A 27,049-nucleotide genomic window follows, 5' to 3' on the forward strand; every position below is an offset into this window, starting at 1 on the left:
AATTTTAGCGTACTATTTCTCCATGAATTTTGACCAACAAAAATGCTGCCAGATTTAGATGCTTAAGTGATCAAGAGGCCAAACCATAATCAAAGAGCCTGACCTCGTAAAAAACCGGATAAGATTTGACCGAGTTATGGGAGTGGGAAAATTTGATCTATGTCCATATATGATATTTGAGGGTACGTTTTTTCTCAAAATCGGGCTCGGTTCGATGATTATTTTGAATATTTTGGGTTAATATTGTCTGATTTTGAAATTTTGTACCGTTTTGGACTCGTAGGGATCAGAACTATCAGTTGACGGTCAGACATTTTAAAAATCGATGGTTTTAAAAAGTTATTGACAAAAATCGGTAGGTTAAAAAAGTTGCGAACCCAAAAACGATTCGTGTGTAAAGTCACCCTTTCTTGATGATTTTTTTGAATATCTGGGCCAAATAATGTCCGATTGTGGAATTTTATACCATTTTGGACTCGTAAGGATCAGTACTATTGACTGTCATCAAGACAATGAACATCTAAATTTTGACCCAAATCGACCAAAATAGCAAGGGGTTACATCACGTTTTTTTATCAAAATCGGGGTCGGATCGCAAATCAAAACATTTTTGATGATTTTTTTTGAATATCTCGGGTAAATAACGTCTGATTTTCAAATATTACACCTTTTTGAATTCGTACAGATCCCTACTATCAATTGGCATTCAAACAAATTAAAAATCGGTGGGTTGATAAAAGTTGTAGACCTAAAAACGATTCGTTTGTAAAGTCACCCTTTCTTGATGATTTTTTTGAATATCTGGGCCAAATAATGTCCGATTGTGGAATTTTATACCATTTTGGACTCGTAAGGATCAGTACTATTGACTGTCATCAAGACAATGAACATCTAAATTTTGACCCAAATCGACCAAAATGGCAAGGGGTTACATCACGTTTTTATCAAAATCGGGGTCGGTTCGAAAATCAAAACTTTTTTGATGATTTTTTTGAATATCTCGGGTAAATAACGTCTGATTTCCAAATATTACACCTTTTTGAATTCGTACAGATCCCTACTATCAATTGACATTCAAACAAATTAAAGATCGGTGGGTTGATAAAAGTTGTAGACCCAAAAACGATTCGTTTGTAAAGTCACCCTTTCTTGATGATTTTTTTGAATATCTGGGCTAAATAATGTCCGATTGTGAAATTTTATACCATTTTAGACTCGTAAGGATCAGAACTATCGACTGGCATCAAAACAATGAACATCTAAATTTTGACCCAAATCGACCAAAATAGCAAGGGGTTACATCACGTTTTTTATCAAAATCGGGGTCGGATCGCAAATCAAAACATTTTTGATGATTTTTTTTGAATATCTCGGGTAAATAACGTCTGATTTTCAAATATTACACCTTTTTGAATTCGTACAGATCCCTACTATCAATTGGCATTCAAACAAATTAAAAATCGGTGGGTTGATAAAAGTTGTAGACCTAAAAACGATTCGTTTGTAAAGTCACCCTTTCTTGATGATTTTTTTGAATATCTGGGCCAAATAATGTCCGATTGTGGAATTTTATACCATTTTGGACTCGTAAGGATCAGTACTATTGACTGTCATCAAGACAATGAACATCTAAATTTTGACCCAAATCGACCAAAATGGCAAGGGGTTACATCACGTTTTTATCAAAATCGGGGTCGGTTCGAAAATCAAAACTTTTTTGATGATTTTTTTGAATATCTCGGGTAAATAACGTCTGATTTCCAAATATTACACCTTTTTGAATTCGTACAGATCCCTACTATCAATTGACATTCAAACAAATTAAAAATCGGTGGGTTGATAAAAGTTGTAGACCCAAAAACGATTCGTTTGTAAAGTCACCCTTTCTTGATGATTTTTTTGAATATCTGGGCTAAATAATGTCCGATTGTGAAATTTTATACCATTTTAGACTCGTAAGGATCAGAACTATCGACTGGCATCAAAACAATGAACATCTAAATTTTGACCCAAATCGACCAAAATAGCAAGGGGTTACATCACGTTTTTATCAAAATCGGGGTCGGTTCGAAAATCAAAACTTTTTTGATGATTTTTTTGAATATCTCGGGTAAATAACGTCTGATTTCCAAATATTACACCTTTTTGAATTCGTACAGATCCCTACTATCAATTGACATTCAAACAAATTAAAAATCGGTGGGTTGAAAAAAGTTGTAGACCCAAAAACGATTCGTTTGTAAAGTCACCCTTTCTTGATGATTTTTTTGAATATCTGGGCTAAATAATGTCCGATTGTGAAATTTTATACCATTTTAGACTCGTAAGGATCAGAACTATCGACTGGCATCAAAACAATGAACATCTAAATTTTGACCCAAATCGACCAAAATAGCAAGGGGTTACATCACGTTTTTTTATCAAAATCGGGGTCGGATCGCAAATCAAAACATTTTTGATGATTTTTTTGAATATCTCGGGTAAATAACGTCTGATTTCCAAATATTACACCTTTTTGAATTCGTACAGATCCCTACTATCAATTGACATTCAAACAAATTAAAGATCGGTGGGTTGATAAAAGTTGTAGACCCAAAAACGATTCGTTTGTAAAGTCACCCTTTCTTGATGATTTTTTTGAATATCTGGGCTAAATAATGTCCGATTGTGAAATTTTATACCATTTTAGACTCGTAAGGATCAGAACTATCGACTGGCATCAAAACAATGAACATCTAAATTTTGACCCAAATCGACCAAAATAGCAAGGGGTTACATCACGTTTTTTATCAAAATCGGGGTCGGATCGCAAATCAAAACATTTTTGATGATTTTTTTTGAATATCTCGGGTAAATAACGTCTGATTTTCAAATATTACACCTTTTTGAATTCGTACAGATCCCTACTATCAATTGGCATTCAAACAAATTAAAAATCGGTGGGTTGATAAAAGTTGTAGACCTAAAAACGATTCGTTTGTAAAGTCACCCTTTCTTGATGATTTTTTTGAATATCTGGGCCAAATAATGTCCGATTGTGGAATTTTATACCATTTTGGACTCGTAAGGATCAGTACTATTGACTGTCATCAAGACAATGAACATCTAAATTTTGACCCAAATCGACCAAAATGGCAAGGGGTTACATCACGTTTTTATCAAAATCGGGGTCGGTTCGAAAATCAAAACTTTTTTGATGATTTTTTTGAATATCTCGGGTAAATAACGTCTGATTTCCAAATATTACACCTTTTTGAATTCGTACAGATCCCTACTATCAATTGACATTCAAACAAATTAAAAATCGGTGGGTTGATAAAAGTTGTAGACCCAAAAACGATTCGTTTGTAAAGTCACCCTTTCTTGATGATTTTTTTGAATATCTGGGCTAAATAATGTCCGATTGTGAAATTTTATACCATTTTAGACTCGTAAGGATCAGAACTATCGACTGGCATCAAAACAATGAACATCTAAATTTTGACCCAAATCGACCAAAATAGCAAGGGGTTACATCACGTTTTTATCAAAATCGGGGTCGGTTCGAAAATCAAAACTTTTTTGATGATTTTTTTGAATATCTCGGGTAAATAACGTCTGATTTCCAAATATTACACCTTTTTGAATTCGTACAGATCCCTACTATCAATTGACATTCAAACAAATTAAAAATCGGTGGGTTGAAAAAAGTTGTAGACCCAAAAACGATTCGTTTGTAAAGTCACCCTTTCTTGATGATTTTTTTGAATATCTGGGCCAAATAATGTCCGATTGTGAAATTGTATACCATTTTGGACTCGTAAGGATCAGTGCTATTGACTGTCATCAAAACAATGAACATCAAAATTTTGACCCAAATCGACCAAAATGGCAAGGGGTCACATCACGTTTTTTATCAAAATCGGGGTCGGTTCGAAAATCAAAACTTTTTTGATGATTTTTTTTGAATATCTCGGGTAAATAACGTCTGATTTTTAAATATAATACCTTTTTGAATTTGTACGGACCCCTACTATAAATTGGCATTCAAACAAATTAAAAATCGGTAGATTAAAAAAAGTAGTGGACCCAAAAACGATTCGTTTGTAAGGTCACCATTTCCTGATGATTTTTTTGAATATCTGGGCCAAATAATGTCCGATTGTGAAATTGTATACCATTTTGGACTCGTAAGGATCAGTGCTATTGACTGTCATCAAAACAATGAACATCAAAATTTTGACCCAAATCGACCAAAATGGCAAGGGGTCACATCACGTTTTTTATCAAAATCGGGGTCGGTTCGAAAATCAAAACTTTTTTGTTGATTTTTTTTGAATATCTCGGGTAAATAACGTCTGATTCTCAAATATTATACCTTTTTGAATTTGTACGGACCCCTACTATCAATTGGCATGCAAATAAATTAAAAATCGGTGGGTTGATAAAAGTTGTAGACCTAAAAACGATTCGTTTGTAAAGTCACCCTTTCTTGATGATTTTTTGGAATATCTGGGCTAAATAATGTCCGATTGTGAAATTTTATACCATTTTGGACTCGTAAGAATCAGAACTATCGACTGGCATCAAAACAATGAACATCTAAATTTTTACCCAAATCGACCAAAATAGCAAGGGGTTACATCACGTTTTTTATCAAAATCGGGGTCGGTTCGAAAATCAAAACTTTTTTGATGATTTTTTTTTAATATCTCGGGTAAATAACGTCTGATTTTGAAATATTATACCTTTTTGAATTTGTACGGATCCCTACTATCAATTGGCGTTCAAACAAATTGCAAATCGGTGGGTTGAAAAAAGTTGTGGACCCAAAAACGATTCGTTTGTGAAGTCACCCCTTCTTGATGATTTTTTTGAATATCTGGGCCAAATAATGTCCGATTGTGGAATTTTATCCCATTTTGGACTCGTAAGGATCAGTACTATTGACTGTCATCAAAACAATGAACATCTAAATTTTGACCCAAATCGACCAAAATGGCAAGGGGTTACATCACGTTTTTATCAAAATCGGGGTCGGTTCGAAAATCAAAACTTTTTTGATGATTTTTTTGAATATCTCGGGTAAATAACGTCTGATTTCCAAATATTACACCTTTTTGAATTCGTACAGATCCCTACTATCAATTGACATTCAAACAAATTAAAAATCGGTGGGTTGATAAAAGTTGTAGACCCAAAAACGATTCGTTTGTAAAGTCACCCTTTCTTGATGATTTTTTTGAATATCTGGGCTAAATAATGTCCGATTGTGAAATTTTATACCATTTTAGACTCGTAAGGATCAGAACTATCGACTGGCATCAAAACAATGAACATCTAAATTTTGACCCAAATCGACCAAAATAGCAAGGGGTTACATCACGTTTTTATCAAAATCGGGGTCGGTTCGAAAATCAAAACTTTTTTGATGATTTTTTTGAATATCTCGGGTAAATAACGTCTGATTTCCAAATATTACACCTTTTTGAATTCGTACAGATCCCTACTATCAATTGACATTCAAACAAATTAAAAATCGGTGGGTTGAAAAAAGTTGTAGACCCAAAAACGATTCGTTTGTAAAGTCACCCTTTCTTGATGATTTTTTTGAATATCTGGGCCAAATAATGTCCGATTGTGAAATTGTATACCATTTTGGACTCGTAAGGATCAGTGCTATTGACTGTCATCAAAACAATGAACATCAAAATTTTGACCCAAATCGACCAAAATGGCAAGGGGTCACATCACGTTTTTTATCAAAATCGGGGTCGGTTCGAAAATCAAAACTTTTTTGATGATTTTTTTTGAATATCTCGGGTAAATAACGTCTGATTTTTAAATATAATACCTTTTTGAATTTGTACGGACCCCTACTATAAATTGGCATTCAAACAAATTAAAAATCGGTAGATTAAAAAAAGTAGTGGACCCAAAAACGATTCGTTTGTAAGGTCACCATTTCCTGATGATTTTTTTGAATATCTGGGCCAAATAATGTCCGATTGTGAAATTGTATACCATTTTGGACTCGTAAGGATCAGTGCTATTGACTGTCATCAAAACAATGAACATCAAAATTTTGACCCAAATCGACCAAAATGGCAAGGGGTCACATCACGTTTTTTATCAAAATCGGGGTCGGTTCGAAAATCAAAACTTTTTTGTTGATTTTTTTTGAATATCTCGGGTAAATAACGTCTGATTCTCAAATATTATACCTTTTTGAATTTGTACGGACCCCTACTATCAATTGGCATGCAAATAAATTAAAAATCGGTGGGTTGATAAAAGTTGTAGACCTAAAAACGATTCGTTTGTAAAGTCACCCTTTCTTGATGATTTTTTGGAATATCTGGGCTAAATAATGTCCGATTGTGAAATTTTATACCATTTTGGACTCGTAAGAATCAGAACTATCGACTGGCATCAAAACAATGAACATCTAAATTTTTACCCAAATCGACCAAAATAGCAAGGGGTTACATCACGTTTTTTATCAAAATCGGGGTCGGTTCGAAAATCAAAACTTTTTTGATGATTTTTTTTTAATATCTCGGGTAAATAACGTCTGATTTTGAAATATTATACCTTTTTGAATTTGTACGGATCCCTACTATCAATTGGCGTTCAAACAAATTGCAAATCGGTGGGTTGAAAAAAGTTGTGGACCCAAAAACGATTCGTTTGTGAAGTCACCCCTTCTTGATGATTTTTTTGAATATCTGGGCCAAATAATGTCCGATTGTGGAATTTTATCCCATTTTGGACTCGTAAGGATCAGTACTATTGACTGTCATCAAAACAATGAACATCTAAATTTTGACCCAAATCGACCAAAATAGCAAGGGGTTACATCACGTTTTTTATCAAAACCGGGGTCGGTTCGAAAATCAAAACTTTTTTGATGATTTTTTTGAATATCTCGGGTAAATAACGTCTGATTTCCAAATATTACACCTTTTTGAATTCGTACAGATCCCTACTATCAATTGACATTCAAACAAATTAAAAATCGGTGGGTTGATAAAAGTTGTAGACTCAAAAACGATTCGTTTGTAAAGTCACCCTTTCTTGATGATTTTTTTGAATATCTGGGCTAAATAATGTCCGATTGTGAAATTTTATACCATTTTAGACTCGTAAGGATCAGAACTATCGACTGGCATCAAAACAATGAACATCTAAATTTTGACCCAAATCGACCAAAATAGCAAGGGGTTACATCACGTTTTTATCAAAATCGGGGTCGGTTCGAAAATCAAAACTTTTTTGATGATTTTTTTGAATATCTCGGGTAAATAACGTCTGATTTCCAAATATTACACCTTTTTGAATTCGTACAGATCCCTACTATCAATTGACATTCAAACAAATTAAAAATCGGTGGGTTGAAAAAAGTTGTAGACCCAAAAACGATTCGTTTGTAAAGTCACCCTTTCTTGATGATTTTTTTGAATATCTGGGCCAAATAATGTCCGATTGTGAAATTGTATACCATTTTGGACTCGTAAGGATCAGTGCTATTGACTGTCATCAAAACAATGAACATCAAAATTTTGACCCAAATCGACCAAAATGGCAAGGGGTCACATCACGTTTTTTATCAAAATCGGGGTCGGTTCGAAAATCAAAACTTTTTTGATGATTTTTTTTGAATATCTCGGGTAAATAACGTCTGATTTTTAAATATAATACCTTTTTGAATTTGTACGGACCCCTACTATAAATTGGCATTCAAACAAATTAAAAATCGGTAGATTAAAAAAAGTAGTGGACCCAAAAACGATTCGTTTGTAAGGTCACCATTTCCTGATGGTTTATTTGAATATCTGGGCCAAATAATGTCCGATTGTGAAATTTTATACCATTTTGGACTCGTAAGGATCAGAACTATCTACTGGCATCAAAACAATGAACATCTAAATTTTGACCCAAATCGACCAAAATGGCAAGGGGTTACATCACGTTTTTTATCAAAATCGGGGTCGGTTCGAAAATCAAAACTTTTTTGTTGATTTTTTTTGAATATCTCGGGTAAATAACGTCTGATTCTCAAATATTATACCTTTTTGAATTTGTACGGACCCCTACTATCAATTGGCATGCAAATAAATTAAAAATCGGTGGGTTGATAAAAGTTGTAGACCTAAAAACGATTCGTTTGTAAAGTCACCCTTTCTTGATGATTTTTTGGAATATCTGGGCTAAATAATGTCCGATTGTGAAATTTTATACCATTTTGGACTCGTAAGAATCAGAACTATCGACTGGCATCAAAACAATGAACATCTAAATTTTTACCCAAATCGACCAAAATAGCAAGGGGTTACATCACGTTTTTTATCAAAATCGGGGTCGGTTCGAAAATCAAAACTTTTTTGATGATTTTTTTTTAATATCTCGGGTAATTAACGTCTGATTTTGAAATATTATACCTTTTTGAATTTGTACGGATCCCTACTATCAATTGGCGTTCAAACAAATTGCAAATCGGTGGGTTGAAAAAAGTTGTGGACCCAAAAACGATTCGTTTGTGAAGTCACCCCTTCTTGATGATTTTTTTGAATATCTGGGCCAAATAATGTCCGATTGTGGAATTTTATCCCATTTTGGACTCGTAAGGATCAGTACTATTGACTGTCATCAAAACAATGAACATCTAAATTTTGACCCAAATCGACCAAAATAGCAAGGGGTTACATCACGTTTTTTATCAAAACCGGGGTCGGTTCGAAAATCAAAACTTTTTTGATGAATTTTTTTGAATATCTCGGGTAAATAACGTCTGATTCTCAAATATTATACCTTTTTGAATTTGTACGGACCCCTACTATCAATTGGCATGCAAATAAATTAAAAATCGGTGGGTTGATAAAAGTTGTAGACCTAAAAACGATTCGTTTGTAAAGTCACCCTTTCTTGATGATTTTTTGGAATATCTGGGCTAAATAATGCCCGATTGTGAAATTTTATACCATTTTGGACTCGTAAGAATCAGAACTATCGACTGGCATCAAAACAATGAACATCTAAATTTTTACCCAAATCGACCAAAATAGCAAGGGGTTACATCACGTTTTTTATCAAAATCGGGGTCGGTTCGAAAATCAAAACTTTTTTGATGATTTTTTTTTAATATCTCGGGTAAATAACGTCTGATTTTGAAATATTATACCTTTTTGAATTTGTACGGATCCCTACTATCAATTGGCGTTCAAACAAATTGCAAATCGGTGGGTTGAAAAAAGTTGTGGACCCAAAAACGATTCGTTTGTGAAGTCACCCCTTCTTGATGATTTTTTTGAATATCTGGGCCAAATAATGTCCGATTGTGGAATTTTATCCCATTTTGGACTCGTAAGGATCAGTACTATTGACTGTCATCAAAACAATGAACATCTAAATTTTGACCCAAATCGACCAAAATAGCAAGGGGTTACATCACGTTTTTTATCAAAACCGGGGTCGGTTCGAAAATCAAAACTTTTTTGATGATTTTTTTGAATATCTCGGGTAAATAACGTCTGATTTCCAAATATTACACCTTTTTGAATTCGTACAGATCCCTACTATCAATTGACATTCAAACAAATTAAAAATCGGTGGGTTGATAAAAGTTGTAGACCCAAAAACGATTCGTTTGTAAAGTCACCCTTTCTTGATGATTTTTTTGAATATCTGGGCTAAATAATGTCCGATTGTGAAATTTTATACCATTTTAGACTCGTAAGGATCAGAACTATCGACTGGCATCAAAACAATGAACATCTAAATTTTGACCCAAATCGACCAAAATAGCAAGGGGTTACATCACGTTTTTATCAAAATCGGGGTCGGTTCGAAAATCAAAACTTTTTTGATGATTTTTTTGAATATCTCGGGTAAATAACGTCTGATTTCCAAATATTACACCTTTTTGAATTCGTACAGATCCCTACTATCAATTGACATTCAAACAAATTAAAAATCGGTGGGTTGAAAAAAGTTGTAGACCCAAAAACGATTCGTTTGTAAAGTCACCCTTTCTTGATGATTTTTTTGAATATCTGGGCCAAATAATGTCCGATTGTGAAATTGTATACCATTTTGGACTCGTAAGGATCAGTGCTATTGACTGTCATCAAAACAATGAACATCAAAATTTTGACCCAAATCGACCAAAATGGCAAGGGGTCACATCACGTTTTTTATCAAAATCGGGGTCGGTTCGAAAATCAAAACTTTTTTGATGATTTTTTTTGAATATCTCGGGTAAATAACGTCTGATTTTTAAATATAATACCTTTTTGAATTTGTACGGACCCCTACTATAAATTGGCATTCAAACAAATTAAAAATCGGTAGATTAAAAAAAGTAGTGGACCCAAAAACGATTCGTTTGTAAGGTCACCATTTCCTGATGGTTTATTTGAATATCTGGGCCAAATAATGTCCGATTGTGAAATTTTATACCATTTTGGACTCGTAAGGATCAGAACTATCTACTGGCATCAAAACAATGAACATCTAAATTTTGACCCAAATCGACCAAAATGGCAAGGGGTTACATCACGTTTTTTATCAAAATCGGGGTCGGTTCGAAAATCAAAACTTTTTTGATGATTTTTTTTTAATATCTCGGGTAAATAACGTCTGATTTTGAAATATTATACCTTTTTGAATTTGTACGGATCCCTACTATCAATTGGCGTTCAAACAAATTGCAAATCGGTGGGTTGAAAAAAGTTGTGGACCCAAAAACGATTCGTTTGTGAAGTCACCCCTTCTTGATGATTTTTTTGAATATCTGGGCCAAATAATGTCCGATTGTGGAATTTTATCCCATTTTGGACTCGTAAGGATCAGTACTATTGACTGTCATCAAAACAATGAACATCTAAATTTTGACCCAAATCGACCAAAATAGCAAGGGGTTACATCACGTTTTTTATCAAAATCGGGGTCGGTTCGAAAATCAAAACTTTTTTGTTGATTTTTTTTGAATATCTCGGGTAAATAACGTCTGATTCTCAAATATTATACCTTTTTGAATTTGTACGGACCCCTACTATCAATTGGCATGCAAATAAATTAAAAATCGGTGGGTTGATAAAAGTTGTAGACCTAAAAACGATTCGTTTGTAAAGTCACCCTTTCTTGATGATTTTTTGGAATATCTGGGCTAAATAATGTCCGATTGTGAAATTTTATACCATTTTGGACTCGTAAGAATCAGAACTATCGACTGGCATCAAAACAATGAACATCTAAATTTTTACCCAAATCGACCAAAATAGCAAGGGGTTACATCACGTTTTTTATCAAAATCGGGGTCGGTTCGAAAATCAAAACTTTTTTGATGATTTTTTTTTAATATCTCGGGTAATTAACGTCTGATTTTGAAATATTATACCTTTTTGAATTTGTACGGATCCCTACTATCAATTGGCGTTCAAACAAATTGCAAATCGGTGGGTTGAAAAAAGTTGTGGACCCAAAAACGATTCGTTTGTGAAGTCACCCCTTCTTGATGATTTTTTTGAATATCTGGGCCAAATAATGTCCGATTGTGGAATTTTATCCCATTTTGGACTCGTAAGGATCAGTACTATTGACTGTCATCAAAACAATGAACATCTAAATTTTGACCCAAATCGACCAAAATAGCAAGGGGTTACATCACGTTTTTTATCAAAACCGGGGTCGGTTCGAAAATCAAAACTTTTTTGATGAATTTTTTTGAATATCTCGGGTAAATAACGTCTTACTTTTAAATATAATACCTTTTTGAATTTGTACGGACCCCTACTATAAATTGGCATTTAAACAAATTAAAAATCGGTAGATTAAAAAAAGTAGTGGACCCAAAAACGATTCGTTTGTAAAGTTACCATTTCTTGATGATTTATTTGAATATCTGGGCTAAATAATGTTCGATTATGGAATTTTATACCATTTTGGACTCGTAAGGATCAGTACTATTAACTGTCATCAAAAAAAGAAAATCTAAATTTTGACGCAAATCGACCAAAATGGCAAGGGGTAAATTACGTCTGATTTTTCAAATATTTCCCTTTTTGAATTTGTACGGAACCCTACTATCAATTGGCATTTTGAATTTGTACGGATTACTTACCAACTATCATTAAAATGCAAATTCAATGGGTTAATAAGTTGACCAAAAAGTAGTCAACTTTTTTTATGAGTTTTTCGAATATCTCGGCAAAGTAATATGCATGTGTTACATGTATTGCCACACACACTTTAATTGGTATAACATCTTTGCAAGCTGAATCTAAAAAGCTGGTTTACCTGAAACTTTAGTGTGGGTTTTATTTGGCTGGAAGGCTGGACAGTCATAAATCAATAAAGATAATTTCCAGAAAAATTGGTTGCAATGCTACTTAGCTATCAAGTTTTAGTTTGACTACGATATCAATCAGTCAATTATCGCTATGCGTGTGATTTGGGTGCTTGCAACGCTTGTGGTTCTAGCTAGCGCTGGGTCACTCAAGGACCCGCCCACGACGCGTTACGATAACTACAGTGTCTATCAGTTAAGCATAAAGAATAAAATACAATTATCGCTGATAAATAAACTGGGTGAGCTTAGCCAAAAGGTATGTAAGGAATTGTAAATTGAAAGTCTGAAGCTTTTGTGATTGCTGTATGCCATTGCTGTTTAGTATAATATCTGGAAGGAATACGATGACCACACCAAGCAAATGCACATTATGGTCAGTCCATCAGAGTCAACGCGCTTTCAGCTACTCCTTAAATTTGTTGGTATCAGCAGCCAGCTCTTAATAGACAATGTTCAAAAGTAAGTAAGCCGAAGGATATTAAAAAAGGGTTTTTCATATGCTTCGAATTCCTTTCCTAGAGCCCTGTTATATAATTGCCTTTTGTTCCACGATAAGACTTGGGCAAATCGTGTATTAATCTTGCGTACTATAAAGTTAATTGCTTGATATTTAGGCTTATCGACGACGAGCAAATATCCAACAGAGATAGCGGCACCTTTGGCTGGAAACGTTACCACGAACTGTCCGAGATCGAGGCATGGTTGGATGAAATTTTGGCAACCTATCCCAGCGTGACTGAAAGTTTCTCTATTGGCCAGTCCTACGAGGGACGAAACATTCGTGGCATCAAGATTTCCCATGGCTCTAATAAGCCCGGCATATTTATTGAGTCTAACATACACGCACGTGAGTGGATCACCTCGGCCAGTGCCACGTGGTTCATCAACGAGTTGCTTACCTCACAGACAACAGAGGTGCGCAACTTAGCGGAGAACTACGATTGGTATATTGTGCCCGTCTTCAATGTAGATGGCTTTGAATACTCCCACCGCCAGGTAATCTTAATTTAATTTATTTGATAACTGGTCAGCTAACCGAACTATGTAACATAGAATCGGCTGTGGCGCAAGACGCGTCAACCCCACGCCACCTCGTCCTGCATCGGAGTCGATGGAAATCGTAATTTCAATTCACACTGGATGGAAAATAATGGCGCCTCGTCGGATCCTTGCAGCGAGACATTTGCCGGCGAATCACCTTGGTCGGAGCCAGAGTCTAAGGCGCTGTCCGAGTATCTAACAAGCATCAAGGATAAATTCAGCGTGTACCTATCTTTTCACTCCTACGGCCAATGGTTGCTGTCACCCTATGGCCACTCAAAAGTTGAGTTCCCAGAAAACTACGACGATTTGCAAGAAATAGGCGCCGCCTTTGCCGGTGCCATCAAAAATTTGGTCTATGGCACTGACTACGTTTACGGCTCCACAGCCTCCGTGTTATGTAGGTCGACCAATTCCCAGATTTTTCAAGCCACTAAAAACGTTTTATTTTTGTAGATGTCGCTTCAGGTTCGTCTGTCGATTGGGTGTTCAATGAGCTGGACAAAAAGGTAGGCTTTACCATTGAGTTTCGAGACAAGGGAAATTTTGGCTTCGTACTGCCGCCCGCTCAGATTCTGCCCAACTGCGATGAGCTGATGGCCGGCATGGTTGCCCTGATTGACAAGACCAACCAGCTAGGTTACATATAATCCAAACTTTATTTCTATTGATTACTCGTCATTAAAATGACTCATGTAGGACGCCAGCAGATCATCAATCTTGTAGCCTTGGGTGGTGCTGCAGAGTAGCTTCGAGGCGCCAATCATGTTGCCGAATCGTATGTGAAAGTGGTTCTTGCCGGAGCTCCACATGCCCAGTTCCGTGTAGCTGTAGCTTCTCAGAAGATTTTTTGTATGCACATCGAGTAGATGGAAGCCTGTGCCGTTGATCGCTATCAAAAGGTTCTCAGGCAGGGACTTGTCGTTCAGCTGCTTGACAACGAAGAAAGTGGAGCCAAAGCACGTCTGTTTGGCCAGCTCCTGTAGAAACATCAGCTTCGCTTGATCTTCGTCAGCGCCGGCCTCTTGATGCATAATTGGCGAGAGTTGATGATGCCACTCTGCCAACGTCTGCAACCGTAGCAAATCCTCAGGTACCAAGCGGGGCAGCAGCTCCTGCAGCGGCAAACCTTCTTCATTATCCTGATCCGCCCTGCGAATTAGTTTGGCCAACTGCAAGGCCACCTCAAGATCAATGGCATAGTAGCCCTTAAGGTACTTGTGCAACTCTTGTGGATAACTAAAGATCATATCCGCATTGAAATCCGTGCCTGGCTGGCAGTTAAGCCAAAGCTTTCGCATAAAATGTAGCTGATAGTGGCCGTCACTGCTGGCGCGGATTGTCTTCTGCTGGCGGGGATGGTGCAAAAGTTCTGTGATGAAATCGAACACAAACTCCGCCTCGGGAATGGCGTAAATCTTCTCGCCCATTTTCAAAAAAATACTGAAGCCCAGCTGCGACTTAAGCTCCAAACGATGTGTTATCTCCCGGATGAGATCCGCTCCCCGCGTATGAGACTCTATCTCAAAGGCCTCCACGGTATCGTCCGGGAAGTAGATCTTATGATAGATATGCATGCAACGTTGCTGGATTCCCTCCACCTCAATCAGGTGCGGGGCGTGCTTTCGCTGGCCGTACTGCACGGAACGCTTCAAGCGCCTCAGGCATGCATCCGCCAGTGCATCGTGCCGCAGGTTAAGGAACAGAATAAGTTCACGCATGATGAGCACACTGGGCGCCATGATGCCCGTGGCCAGATAGAGCAAGTCCCAGCCACGCTCCTCGCTCACCTCCAGCGGGTTGTTGCTTAGCTGCTTCATAAGCTGACAGAAGACCTCATCACAGAGCAACGGTTCTTGCAGAGCCGGCTGGAAGATTAAATCCGTATTCACAGGCAGATTACCGCGTGCTATGTCGCCCATGTACTGAAGGAACACAAATTGTTACGAGGATCAGACTAGCATATAAGCCTTGCCCACCTTCAGTATGTGATGATGAATGACTTGTGCCTGTTGGTAGAGCTGCGGCTTGGAGTGCAGAGACCTAAGGAGCGGTGCCTTCAGTGGTTCCGGTGAATACCTCCATAAAGGGGACTGCTCCGATCTGTCAAAAGGTGAAAGTTGAAGATAATTCAAATTATATAAGTCTTTAAAAGAATGTACTCCAATCGCTCTCGGAACTGCATCTCAGCAAACTGTGCTAAGCTATGATGTCGACGAAGCGGAGCTGCCGTCGGACCCTTTGCCTCGGATTGTTCTACGGAATCACGACGGGCTTGCTCTTTGAATATCTGTTGTAACTGTGCGCTGGGCTTGGAGAGTGTGGCCAGGATGCGCACATTGGCGGCGACAAATTGGCCCCATTGTCCATTGGCACAGCCACGCCAGCTGCAGCGGGGATCCTTGGTCATCAGCTGGGCACCCGTGACACCCGCCTCGAACTGCACCAGATCCCCAGCTCTCAGCGCCAGCAGGTCATCCTCTTCAGACTGTGACTGGGTGCTGTCTATGGCTACGCCGTAGCTGGAGCGTTGCTGTAGGTTCAGTAGCATGAAGTCGACGAGCTCAACTGCATCCAGAGCCTCGCTGGATTGCAGCACAAAGTTCTCATGTTGGGCGGTAAGCACGTGCAACTGATCGTTGGCTCGGTAATGCACCTTGAGCAGTTCCGCATAGCTGCAGGATGCGAGCACCTGCTCTGTTTCGTCAATGAGTGAGAGTCCTGTGGCATTAACAGCCAGCACGAGATCATTGCTCTGCAATTTGGGACCGGACACGCGGAGCACCTCGTAGAGACGAGAATGGCGCATGGGCCAAGACAGATGGGCAAACAAGCAAATGTCTTCCTTGGCACGCTGCTGCGACTTCTCGTCCTGGCCCTTCTTCACATAGGCGCTGCTCTCGTACGTTGCGGCAATTAATCGACTCCAGTTGTGTACGGCCCGTTCACCCGGTGCCAGCAGATCCTGTGGCACAAAGGCCGTCAGCTGGCTTTCAGAGAGTTTAGCCACGGGTTGTGCTCCATGCTCAATGTAGGTGGTCAGGGCACAGACCATCGCAATGTCCTTCTCTGAGCGACAGCGATATTCGCCGCATTTTAAGCCGCTCAGAATCTGCTTGTAGATGAGATGCGTGGCCTGGGGATCCAACGCAGGATCGTACCAGGCACCAAAAAGTTCCTTGCGCAGGTACAGCTTCCAAGGTGCATCCGCTTGCCGTTGCTCGCAGCTGGCAATGGCGTCTAGCACGTGCTCGCGTCCAGCGCCCAGTGGCATAAGCCTCTCGTGCAACGATAAAACCAGGCCGAAGCCAAAGCTGTCGCATAGACCCAGCCCATCGCACAGCTGCTGCACTACTTCCCTGGCCGTGCTGGCCGCATCCACCTGCAATTTACGAGCCTCGCCGTCCATCAAATAAATCGCCAGCTTTAAAGGCTGGCGACTGCGAATCGCCTGCAGCTCCAAGAGCGAGGGAGGCTGGGAACGCGCCCCGTTGACCAACGTGCGCTCCAGATGCTGCAGACAAGGCGCCGCCTGCAGCTTGGCGGTGCCTACCTTCATGTAGCTGCGCAGATAGGGCTCGAAATTGGATGTGGGCGGAAAGCAGCTCAAGCAGAGCGAGAGCAGCAACCAGCCGCGGGAGAGTGAGTTGCGACTGGGATTCAGGTACAGCTGCTTGCAGATCTGAACCAGGATCTCGTCCCTGTAAGGATATTAAACAAGGTGCGTAAACATCCATAAGTATGCATGTAGAAATGGGCCTAAGGTTGGGATTAACAGATAACTCTTTTTAAATTGAAATGAAAATTTCCGAACATATCCTGCATAAATTCAAGAGAATAGCCCCAAGAGGATATACTCGCAACCTACCTTAATCCTTCTCTTAAAATGCCATGTCCAATTATGAAGTGAATCTTGTCCAGATGGCTGCTGCCGCCGTTTAGCCAGAGCTGATAGAACTCCTCGGCATCCTGTTGACCATTGCCAATCATTTTTGCTGGACGCTTGAGGGTTTGCCTGACAAAGCGACGCGGCTTGGAGCCGAGAATCCGCGCCATATCCTGCATAAGTTGTGGGTTACGAAGCGTATGTTGGGTCGGGCTGGGCGCAGCCTCTGGCAGATCGCCCATAAAGCGCAGAATCATCAGCCAAATGGCCTAATGAGAAAAAAATGAGTCTGGGTCTGGAATTCACTTGAGTCAGGTTAAAGTCATTTACCTTGGCAGCCGTCTGATCGATGTGCAGATCATGTTTCAAAAGAGGCTGCTTCAAGGGCTTCCTCTCGTGTTGATATGTAGTCCCGTTACAGAAATATGTCGAGGCAAACTTCAAGAAGCTAAAGTCCGATGTGTCCACATTGGGGGGACTTGTCTTGGGCAGACGGATGGTGCCAGCGGAGCTGATGCTGTTGCTCTTCTTGAGCGTGATCTATAATTGAAAGTAAGTCCAAGATTTAAAAAAATATAAATATGTACGTATTTTAGCATAATTTTAATTTAGAATTATTTTAACCTTAGCACTTTGCTCAGGTTTCTCTTATAAAAATGCACTGAGTTAATTTATAATGGAATTCTGACAGCCTTAATCCATGTAGTATCGCCTAGCAAAACGCGTTGGTATTAAGTTTTTTTTTTCAAGTAGATATGCCGATCCGATAAGAGTCCGTCGATTATTTACGATCGCATTTTTTTTCATTTATCATGCGGGGCATTTGTTTTAAACTTGCAAAGCTTTTCGATAGCGATAGCTGAGGTTCTTGCTAAAATATTTTGAATTCTAAAGTTAGTTGCTGACTATATTCGACGCCGTGCGTTTCTGGAGTCTAAATTGCGGCAGTGGCATGAAATTTACACTTTTGTCAATAAATATTAAGGATTTTTGTTGTTTTGCTGTTGTTTTATTTCAATAGAGTTTTCCTGGTGTATAAAACTTTTAGGCTAATGCCAGAAAATATACCTAAATTAGGACACTCAACCTATACAAGGTTTAAATTCCTATGAGAATGCTAATGAATACATATTATTAAAAAAATAGATAACAAAGAAATAGCTAATCATTTATCTATTCATTTACATACTTGCAACAGTAAGATCCTCACATTTTAATAAGCAAACATATATAATATTTTACACAAACTGGAGGGCTCAAATTTTATGGGGAACGTAGCTAATAACACATTTACAAAAAAGATTTAATAGCAGAAAATATACCCAAATAAGCAAGACCCTCATACAAACAGGCTATATACATAGGCTATGCCCCAAAGATGCCATTGTCTGAAGAAAATTAAAAGGAAATGTCTGTTTAATATACACATAGACTCCTATTCAAATGAGTATATTCACTTGCTTCAGTAATGTCCTCATAATTCATTAAATCTTTTACTGCTCAAAGGTATGAGTCTGAATATAAGGTAACTTGAAATACATTTTAAAAAAGCACTTCCATTTTCACAAATGCACGAAATATATAAATAATTGGCCAATCACTATTTTAAGACAAGTTTTCTATTGTTTCCAATAGTAAACACCTTCACATTGAGTCATAAAAATTGAAACAAAAAAATAAATAAATAAATAATAAATAAAGCTGTTGACTCTATCTTGAGAACAATCACATTTAATAGATTACGTAGCTCTAATCTTTCACCCTACACTGTTTATGTAAATATTGTCATTGGTAGTCCAAAGTGTGGCGGGTCGAATATCAAGCAATTGAATGTCTTATCAAAATAAGCTGAAAATAGCTTGAAGAATAAGAATGCCAAAAGCATGTTCTAATTTCCGCAGATAGTAATTCACCTCAAATTTATTTGGGCATGTTCTTTATTTGCAGTTGACAATGATCAAAAAAGCTACTGGACATGTAGTACAAAAGGCACAATGTGAAATGACCAACGTGTACGAAAAAGAAGACAACTGAGACATATATATATATATAGATCGATAAGGAACTACTGTGAAGAAAAAACGAAATGGATTGCGTACATATCTTTAAATTCCATGGATGTCGCCACCGAAGCGGGTTTTATTTACAAAAATATAATAAATAGGTTTGTACAGAGAATATACATTTATAAAATGGGAGCCTTTTGGGCAAATTGAACGATCACAACACGAATCGATTTAACTATATATGGGTATATATACTATATATATATACAAGCCGACATGGATATAACATTTGTACAGGTGCATCAAAAGGAAGCCCACAAGTGAGACGATTGCAAGAGATGAAGAAGAATATCTTCATAATATCAGCTATTGACTACTTATCGTAAAGGCTGTCTAATTTGTTCAGAGCTGACCCGGTGGCACCCGGCAACTGCTAGAGACGCGTCTGGTCGGCGACCTTGCGAGGCGCCGCCTCGTAGTAGTTGACGGGTCGGGACAGCAGCTTGGTGGGGACATCTTTGCGCAGGCGCAATTGCCGCTCGAATATCAAGGACTTCTCCTTGACATTCGGCCCCAATGGACCACTCACATCGGGCTCGTCGTTCAGGAAGCCGAACACGTCGTCCACAATCTGCTTGGACGACTCGACATCCATGTAGCCGGGGCTATCCACAGCATTGCCATTCGTCCTGGCTACGCTGTTGCTGGCAGGACGAGTACTCAGTGGCACAACTGCAATGGGTGACATCGGCGGGGGCGGAGGCAAGGACATGCGCGCCTGTAACGTGGGCGCCGGCAACACTTGCGCTCGGATCTGCGGCTGCTCTGATCGCTTCAAGGACTTTGTGCGTTTGGGCTGATTCACAGCCAACATGGCTTGAGCATTGCGTGCCGCAATCTCCTCCTTGAAACGCTGCTCCGCCGCCTGTTTTTCCTTTAAACGGAGCTCCGCTTCAGCCTGCTGCTGCTTGAGACGCTGCTGCTCCAGCTCCTTAAGGCGCAGCAGTTCCTGTTCCTTTACTCGCTTCCGCTGCAGCTGCGTCTCCCGCTTGGCCAGCAGCTCCGCGCGGAAGCGTCTTCTGGCCAGCTGGCCGCGACACAGTGCCTGCAGCTTTATCGTGCGGCTGCGCACCATCGTGAACTGGGTGGTCAGTCGCTGGGCAGCTATGCAGGCGCCCAGCCGATGGAAGCCGAGCCGCATCACCTGGTACCTACGCCGTTGGGCACGTCCGCGCCAATAGCGCTGCACTGTGACGATGGCCTGGCGATATTTCTGCATGTAGCGCCGGAAGAGCACACGCCTTATGCCTCTCTGTATGGTTACAATGCACTTGAGCATTATCCGCGAGCGTTCCGACTCGAGGAGAGCATCGTCCTCATCCCGCAGGAAGAGCTTCGTGCGTCCAAACTGGCGATCCGAATCGGCGGGCAGCGCCGAGTCGCAAATCTGTCGCGCCAACAAGCGACAGTCGCATTTGTCAAGCGGACCCGTGCGCGGCACCAGCAGTCGATACCTTTCCACAAAGGCGCGGTAAGCGTGGCGTATGGGATACCCAGCGCGACGAATGCGAGCCGTTTCCATCATGCCCGAGTAGCGCAGCTGACGCACACACAGCTCCTTGTCAAAGTTCTAGAAGAGGAAAGAAAATTAGGTAAGTACAATATTTGATGATATTATTTAAACCGACTTTGGTCAAGATATATTGATAAACAAAAATGTCTTTCATACTAGAACATACTTTTCGACCGATTGCTGATACTGATCAAGAATATATACACTTTATGGGTTCGGAGATGACTCCTTCTATGCGCTAATCATTTCACCACAAAATTATAATATTCTCGCCGGGGAAAAAAAACGACCGTCTACTCAAGCTGACTTTATAGACCAAATTTATACAGCATACTTATCACGGAATAACAGGGAGAGAGAGAGAGGGAGACCAGAAGAGAGAGAGTTCTCATCGAGCACATTGGATATTTAAACCGAATCAGTATCCGATCTTAATCTTTCCCAGAATATTGTGTCTACTTACATTGGGTTCCTTATACTCATTGGGCTTTATGCAGCGTATAAAGTAGGGATGTGCTTGGGACAAGGTGCGCATTAGCATATCCAAGGAGTTGCGAAATTTGACGCACAGGGTGGGCTGCTTCTTGGCCGTGTCCATGGGCAGCTCCTGGGGAAAGATGTCCACCAGATACCTGTTGCTGGAACGCTGCACCAGGGAACGCAGATCGCCGCTAAAGGAATCGCGATTCTTTTCGAGAAAGCCCAACGGATTGTACATGACCACGCCGGCATAGTGCCTAATGCCGAAGAGCGACGTCTGTGTAGTCTTTCCCTTGACATAGATGGAGCGATTGCCATGCTGGACGTGCAGCTTCTCCAACAGAGTCTGATCCGTGCCCTTGGGGAACTTGGACTCCTCATCGATGAGCGACATAATGTTGACGGGCTTCATGCCGATGAGATCGAGTATATCCTGATTGTCTTGGAAGTCGATATGCTGCCAGTTGATGTGCTCCAGCTGGTACTCCGCCTGCTCCATCTGCAAGACCAAGAACATTAGCAATATAAATGGAGAGTTGAGATAGTTGAGATACCTTGAAAATGTGTCCGACAAAGAACTGCTGCAGATTCTCATTGGCATAGTTGATGCACAGCTGCTCGAAGCTGTTGTTGTCGAAGTTCTCAAACCCAAAGATGTCCAGCACTCCGATGCTATTCACCGGCTCCGTCGGCGGCTTGTTGATGGTCTCATTGATACGCCGCACGATGCGCACAAATATGCCATCGTAGAGGGACTTCACAAACGCATCGCGCCCCTCCAATGCGGCCTCCTTCGACAAGCTGGTCACCACGTGCTCCCCGTGCACATAGATGGTGCGTTGGGTCAGCGCAGTATTCAGAGGCGCCGCCGGCAGGCCCAGCAGCTGGGCCACACGCTGCAGGTTGACAGGATCGTCCACTTCGGCCGCCTCCAGGTTGGCCACCTCGGTCGCCTTGAAGCGCAAGTTGCCCAGATGCAGGATGGCCGCCATAAGGCTGAGCAGGCACCAGACTTCCTCTTGCTTGAACGAGAGCACCTTCATGGCGGCGCGAATGTCGGCAAAGTCCTTGGCATCCTGCTTGCCCGCCAGCGTGAAGCAGCCGCCCTGCGCCAGGTAATGATACTGGCTGGGACTCTGCTCCTGCAGTTGCAGGCGTTCGCGCTCCGCTGCACTCAGACCCGCCAGCATGCAATAGAAAATGTGATAGTTGCGCTCCTCGCGGCTCTGGAAGACAATCCGTGACTTCTCCAGCAGGTACTGCTGGATGCGAGCACCCTGTATGGCGCCCGCCGGAGTGAAGCGTATGTCAATGTACTTGCCGAACCGGGAGGAGTTGTCGTTGCGCACGGTCTTCGCGTTGCCGAAGGCTTCCATTATGGGATTTGCCTCGATAATCTGCTGCTCGATCCAGGAGTGCTTGCCACTGATCGCCGCCAGATACTGCAGTATCAGCTTGGTGCTCTCGGTCTTGCCGGCTCCGGACTCGCCGCTAATCACGACGCACTGGTCCTCTTTAAGGCGCTGCAGGCGTTGGAAGGCATTGTCGCTCACGGCGAAGATGTGCGGCGGCAGCTCGTTGAGCTTCTTATTTCGATACAATTGGATCTCGCGATGCGTGTAGATGGGCAGTATCTGGTAGGGATTGATGGCCACCAGCATGGAGCCTGTGTATGTCTGTAAAAAGAGTTCCGAGTATTAGTTAAACTTCTCGGAGGGATTCTCTATCCTTACGTACGTAAATAAACTGTTTGGCGTAGCGCGTTTGGAGATTGCGCAGTATCGTGTACTCCTGCAGATCGCCCAACGTGATCATATCCTCCACATCCTCCTGCGAGGTTAGATGCATCGCTTTGAGCACATCTCCCGCCGGCACCCAGAACTGCTTCTTGGCATCATCGCAGACCAGCGTTTGGGTCTTCTCCGTGCGCACAATCCGCGCTCCGAAGGGCACCGCGAATTCGCTGCTCGTGTTCTGCGGCTTGACCCAAACATACTCGCCCTGCAATCGATTATCAATGGGAGATCTTATCGATGTAATAATTATGATGTATACGCGCAGCACTTCTTCGTTTTGCGATAAGATACCAAAAGTCGAAATATTACTCAATGTCAAGGAATTTCGGTGTGTGGAAATTGATTATTGCCGTCATGTAAATCAATACGTGTAGTTGATTCGTTGAAATTGACACTGTTTGCAGCTACCACAATTAACGACCCAACATAAATGATGATAAGCAATTTTATGCTACGGAATTTCTACACATTATCAAAGGAAAACCAACTCACAGACACCTCGGTATGTACCAACTTTATAAAAGACTTTGACAAATAGTTGTACAACAAAAGTTTGGGCCAAATCAAATGTTAAATTCGTTGGGATCTGGGGCATTAAAAAAGAACTGGTAGCGTAAAAAGTAATCGAAAAACATGCGGAAATCAATACGAAGAAAGTTGTTAATGAAATTTTGGTTAGTTTACAATAAGGCTAAGTTCAAGTCCCCAAAAGTTTTGGGAGAATAAAACGGTAGCCGTTGAGCAAACAGTTGAGACCTCAAATATACTCAAAGTGCTTATCTTATCTCGTCGGAATGCCGATATACAAAAAAAAAACAGAGTGTTATCGGTATTTGACAATCAAAACGGTTAACACAACACGGCAACAAACAGACAATAATTGCCAAAAAAGAAAGTGAACGGGCATATTTGTAAAAAATTAATACAAAGTATTCCATTAAAGAGTCAAGCTCTCATTGAGACAGTTGAATCCATGTTAGCTCCCAGTTTATATTAAATTATTTATTCTTTTATGGAGTCGCTGCGACCTTGTTTATCTATAATAACATAAGACACACCTGTGCCTAGGCATTTTGATAAGATTGTGACTAATGGCAACCGAAAAAAAAAAAATAAATACTGCTAAGCACACATTGATTGATAATTTAAAGCCAATTCCTGAAAGGGTTAACAATTCGAATATATAAATATTATTTACGATAAGCGTGACTCTCAATCAGTGCCAGAACATGAGGTCATCCTCTGTTGAATATATTGCAAATTGATAATTCATATTTAATTGAAAAGTAATTTTTACGATGATCTAATCATCACATAGTCCAAGTCCAAGTCATAATCAAAGTGCCAACTGACACAAGTGGGCTGCAAATTTTAGCCGAATATTTTGGTACAAAAAATAATCCAAATAACGACATATGACATCATAAATTCCACTTTGATACATTTCAACCTTTGTTAGAATGGTTGAAGCTTCTTTTTTTGTTTTCCTCTCAAGCCAATATTTTAATTTGCATCCAGACAAATTGGTAAAAATCAACTTGACTGAATGTGTGTCTTTTCGGTCAGATGCCTGATTCCACTATCCACATTTCTTACATCTTTTTTGCGAATGTCACTTTTTAGAAAATTGTGAAAAATGTGGTCTGTACGTTTTCCGATAAGTAAATACATTTTTCACATTTCTAAAACAAATGTAACATTTTCAAAAAATGTGCGTCTTTCCGGCTGAGCTCAACAATCTAAGAGAGTAGCTTTGTATAGGGCATCTTTGAGTCCGGCATTCCCGTGTGCAGAATTTTTCAAACTTGATAAGAAACAGCTTTAGCTTACCACGTGCCAGAGCACAAATAGGCAATAAAACCCTTTCAAGCGACAACAACTTTTCACTTAATTATTATATAGAAATTGTAAGATTCAAACTAATTTTTTATATTTATAAGCCAAATTTTTCACAGGACTTTAGGCAAACTTTACACGTATACTTAATGATTAGAACTATTGCAGAGCTTACATGTTCCCGCAGAAATTCCGACATGCTTCGTATTTGAATTCTTCGCAAAGCCGAACTCTACTCGAGATATAGTTTTGGATAGTTGGAGCACTCTGCCGAGACCCACACGCGCCGAGGCTTCTATTGATTGGCCAACAAATATTTGCGCAACGATTCGGTTTTTATTTTCACAGCCGTTTTCACAACAATTTTTTGTAGTTTTGTGACTTTTATTATTCTTCTGATATCGACCGTGGGGTTCTGTTCGGCACGGAGACTCGTTCACTTGTGAACGGAACTCTGGAATTAGGGCCCTTGCTGTCATTTAATTTCTTATCTAGCGCAGCGGCGGCGCGGTTGATATTGATAATGAATATTGAATGTGTTGTTTTTTTTTCTTTTTTGTTTTTTGGCAGCCGCGTCTGGCCTTATCGCCGTCTCGCCATATGGCCGGCTACGATCAGGTGCGTCAGTTTTGCAGTAGAAAAATCGGATAACATTGACCAAGAACTTGACCAGAGACTGCAGGTTAATTAGAAAATGTTTAAAAATTTTCATAAATTTTTCGATCTTATCTTTGAGATTAGCGCGTCGATAATTCCCGGTTACCCTTATGAGTCACGCGGCATGTCGATAAATTCTATCTACAAATGTTTTTTTACCGATAAGTCTAGAACCCTGCGAATCCAAACAAGGGGGTTTTTTTTATACACAGAACCCATTAAAAATGGGCAAAAGGGTATATTGTATTTGTGCAAAATGTAAATGTATGTAATCTTCAACCCTGTCTGTCTGTCCGTCTGTCCGTCCATCCCATAGAGCTAAAGACTTAAAATTTTAGATGTAGGTCCTTCTATATACATATCGCCACATTCCCGCTAACACTGCAGAGCCATAAAAACCAAAGTTATATGTAACTGAGCAATTGGATGGGCAGCTAGCGAAAACATCAATGCAACGACAGTATTTGGTGTTGGAATAAGAGGGATCAGGGTATTCCCTAGTCGGGAGCTCCCGACTAGAACCTCTTACTTGTTTTATTATTTATTATTACTTTTGGCTGGGGTCATGGATTGTGTACGTGTTTTATATGTAGATGAATTGTAATAACTAAATCGTATGCATCAAAACAGGCAAAAGAGCTCAGAGAAATTTTTTTGAAATAATTAAACAATTAAATAATTCAACACATTCACGACGTTAGCATTAGGTACATTAAAAAATTCGTAAAAATTATATGCAAAATCGCAGTTTGTGGAAATAACATTGAACCAGTAAAAGTTCTAATCACTAAAAGAGATGTGATTTTTGGTCTTGATATTTGTTGGGATTAAAATTCTTATATTTACAACCGATAAAAGCTTGATTAATTAAATATTTTCTACGCAGTGAAAGGCCTAATTTAATAAGAAAAGCACTTTCATTGGCTTTCGATATTAAACACGCAAAAAAAATGTACCCCTAAATATAAAAGTTGATATCTTTATACAATAATTGATAGACTGTGTGCAGGCATTGTGAATTTATTTCATTAATTCGAAACAAATTACAAAGTTCAACCACCGAGTCGAGGTCTTATTTGCAGAACGATTTGTCATAGTATTTCGTTATCATCACAAATGTCACATAATCATAATGTACTTGTGATTTATAAAACTTCGATAGGGACAGGGGCCTTAATACATTTAGAAACCTTACATAGGTAAAATGTTCTTAAAATTGCAGCTGCAACAATTATGTTGATATCATATTTATTGCTTTCAACCTAAATTCGCATTTATTCTTTGAATGTCTTTAATTGCAAGCAGATAATGAGGCCAGGATGTGTCATGTCCAGTCACGTCCGGTTTTGATAGTTTTGTTAATATTAAAACATTTCATTTGTATTATCTCTTTGCCAAGATAATGTTTAGATCGGAATGGATTTTCCTAAGTAGACTTCAAAGACT

The 27,049-nt window shown here is 39.8% G+C and overlaps 3 protein-coding genes across 3 annotated transcripts in view; 2 read left to right on the plus strand and 1 right to left on the minus strand.

Moving 5' to 3' along the window:
* Nucleotides 1–12,080: 12,080 nt before the first annotated feature.
* LOC115765555 (zinc carboxypeptidase) lies at nt 12,081–14,096 on the plus strand. The gene is made up of 5 exons (XM_030709193.1): nt 12,081–12,584; nt 12,651–12,787; nt 12,943–13,324; nt 13,382–13,769; nt 13,826–14,096. Exons 1-5 carry the CDS (start codon nt 12,420–12,422, stop codon nt 14,017–14,019), a joined length of 1,266 nt encoding a protein of 421 aa, XP_030565053.1. The 5' UTR covers nt 12,081–12,419; the 3' UTR covers nt 14,020–14,096.
* Nucleotides 14,035–25,366, minus strand: LOC115765557 (myosin-VIIa). The gene is made up of 10 exons (XM_030709194.1): nt 25,122–25,366; nt 23,052–23,315; nt 21,869–22,990; nt 21,298–21,813; nt 19,851–20,891; nt 17,586–17,795; nt 17,238–17,524; nt 15,532–17,070; nt 15,349–15,472; nt 14,035–15,294 (listed from the first exon to the last, which is right to left on the minus strand). Exons 1-10 carry the CDS (start codon nt 25,143–25,145, stop codon nt 14,041–14,043), a joined length of 6,381 nt encoding a protein of 2,126 aa, XP_030565054.1. The 5' UTR covers nt 25,146–25,366; the 3' UTR covers nt 14,035–14,040.
* Nucleotides 23,369–27,049, plus strand: part of LOC115765554 (slowpoke-binding protein) — a 60,455-nt gene continuing 56,774 nt past the window's right edge. Inside the window, exon 1 of the mRNA XM_030709187.1 lies at nt 23,369–23,612. The gene's annotated coding sequence lies outside the window, so the exon portion shown is untranslated. The remainder of the gene's footprint in view (nt 23,613–27,049) is intronic.

The sequence above is a fragment of the Drosophila novamexicana genome, unplaced genomic scaffold (assembly GCF_003285875.2).
Source record: "Drosophila novamexicana strain 15010-1031.04,08,12 unplaced genomic scaffold, DnovRS2.1 tig00000974-arrow-arrow-pilon, whole genome shotgun sequence".
NCBI classification, from domain to species: domain Eukaryota; kingdom Metazoa; phylum Arthropoda; class Insecta; order Diptera; family Drosophilidae; genus Drosophila; species Drosophila novamexicana.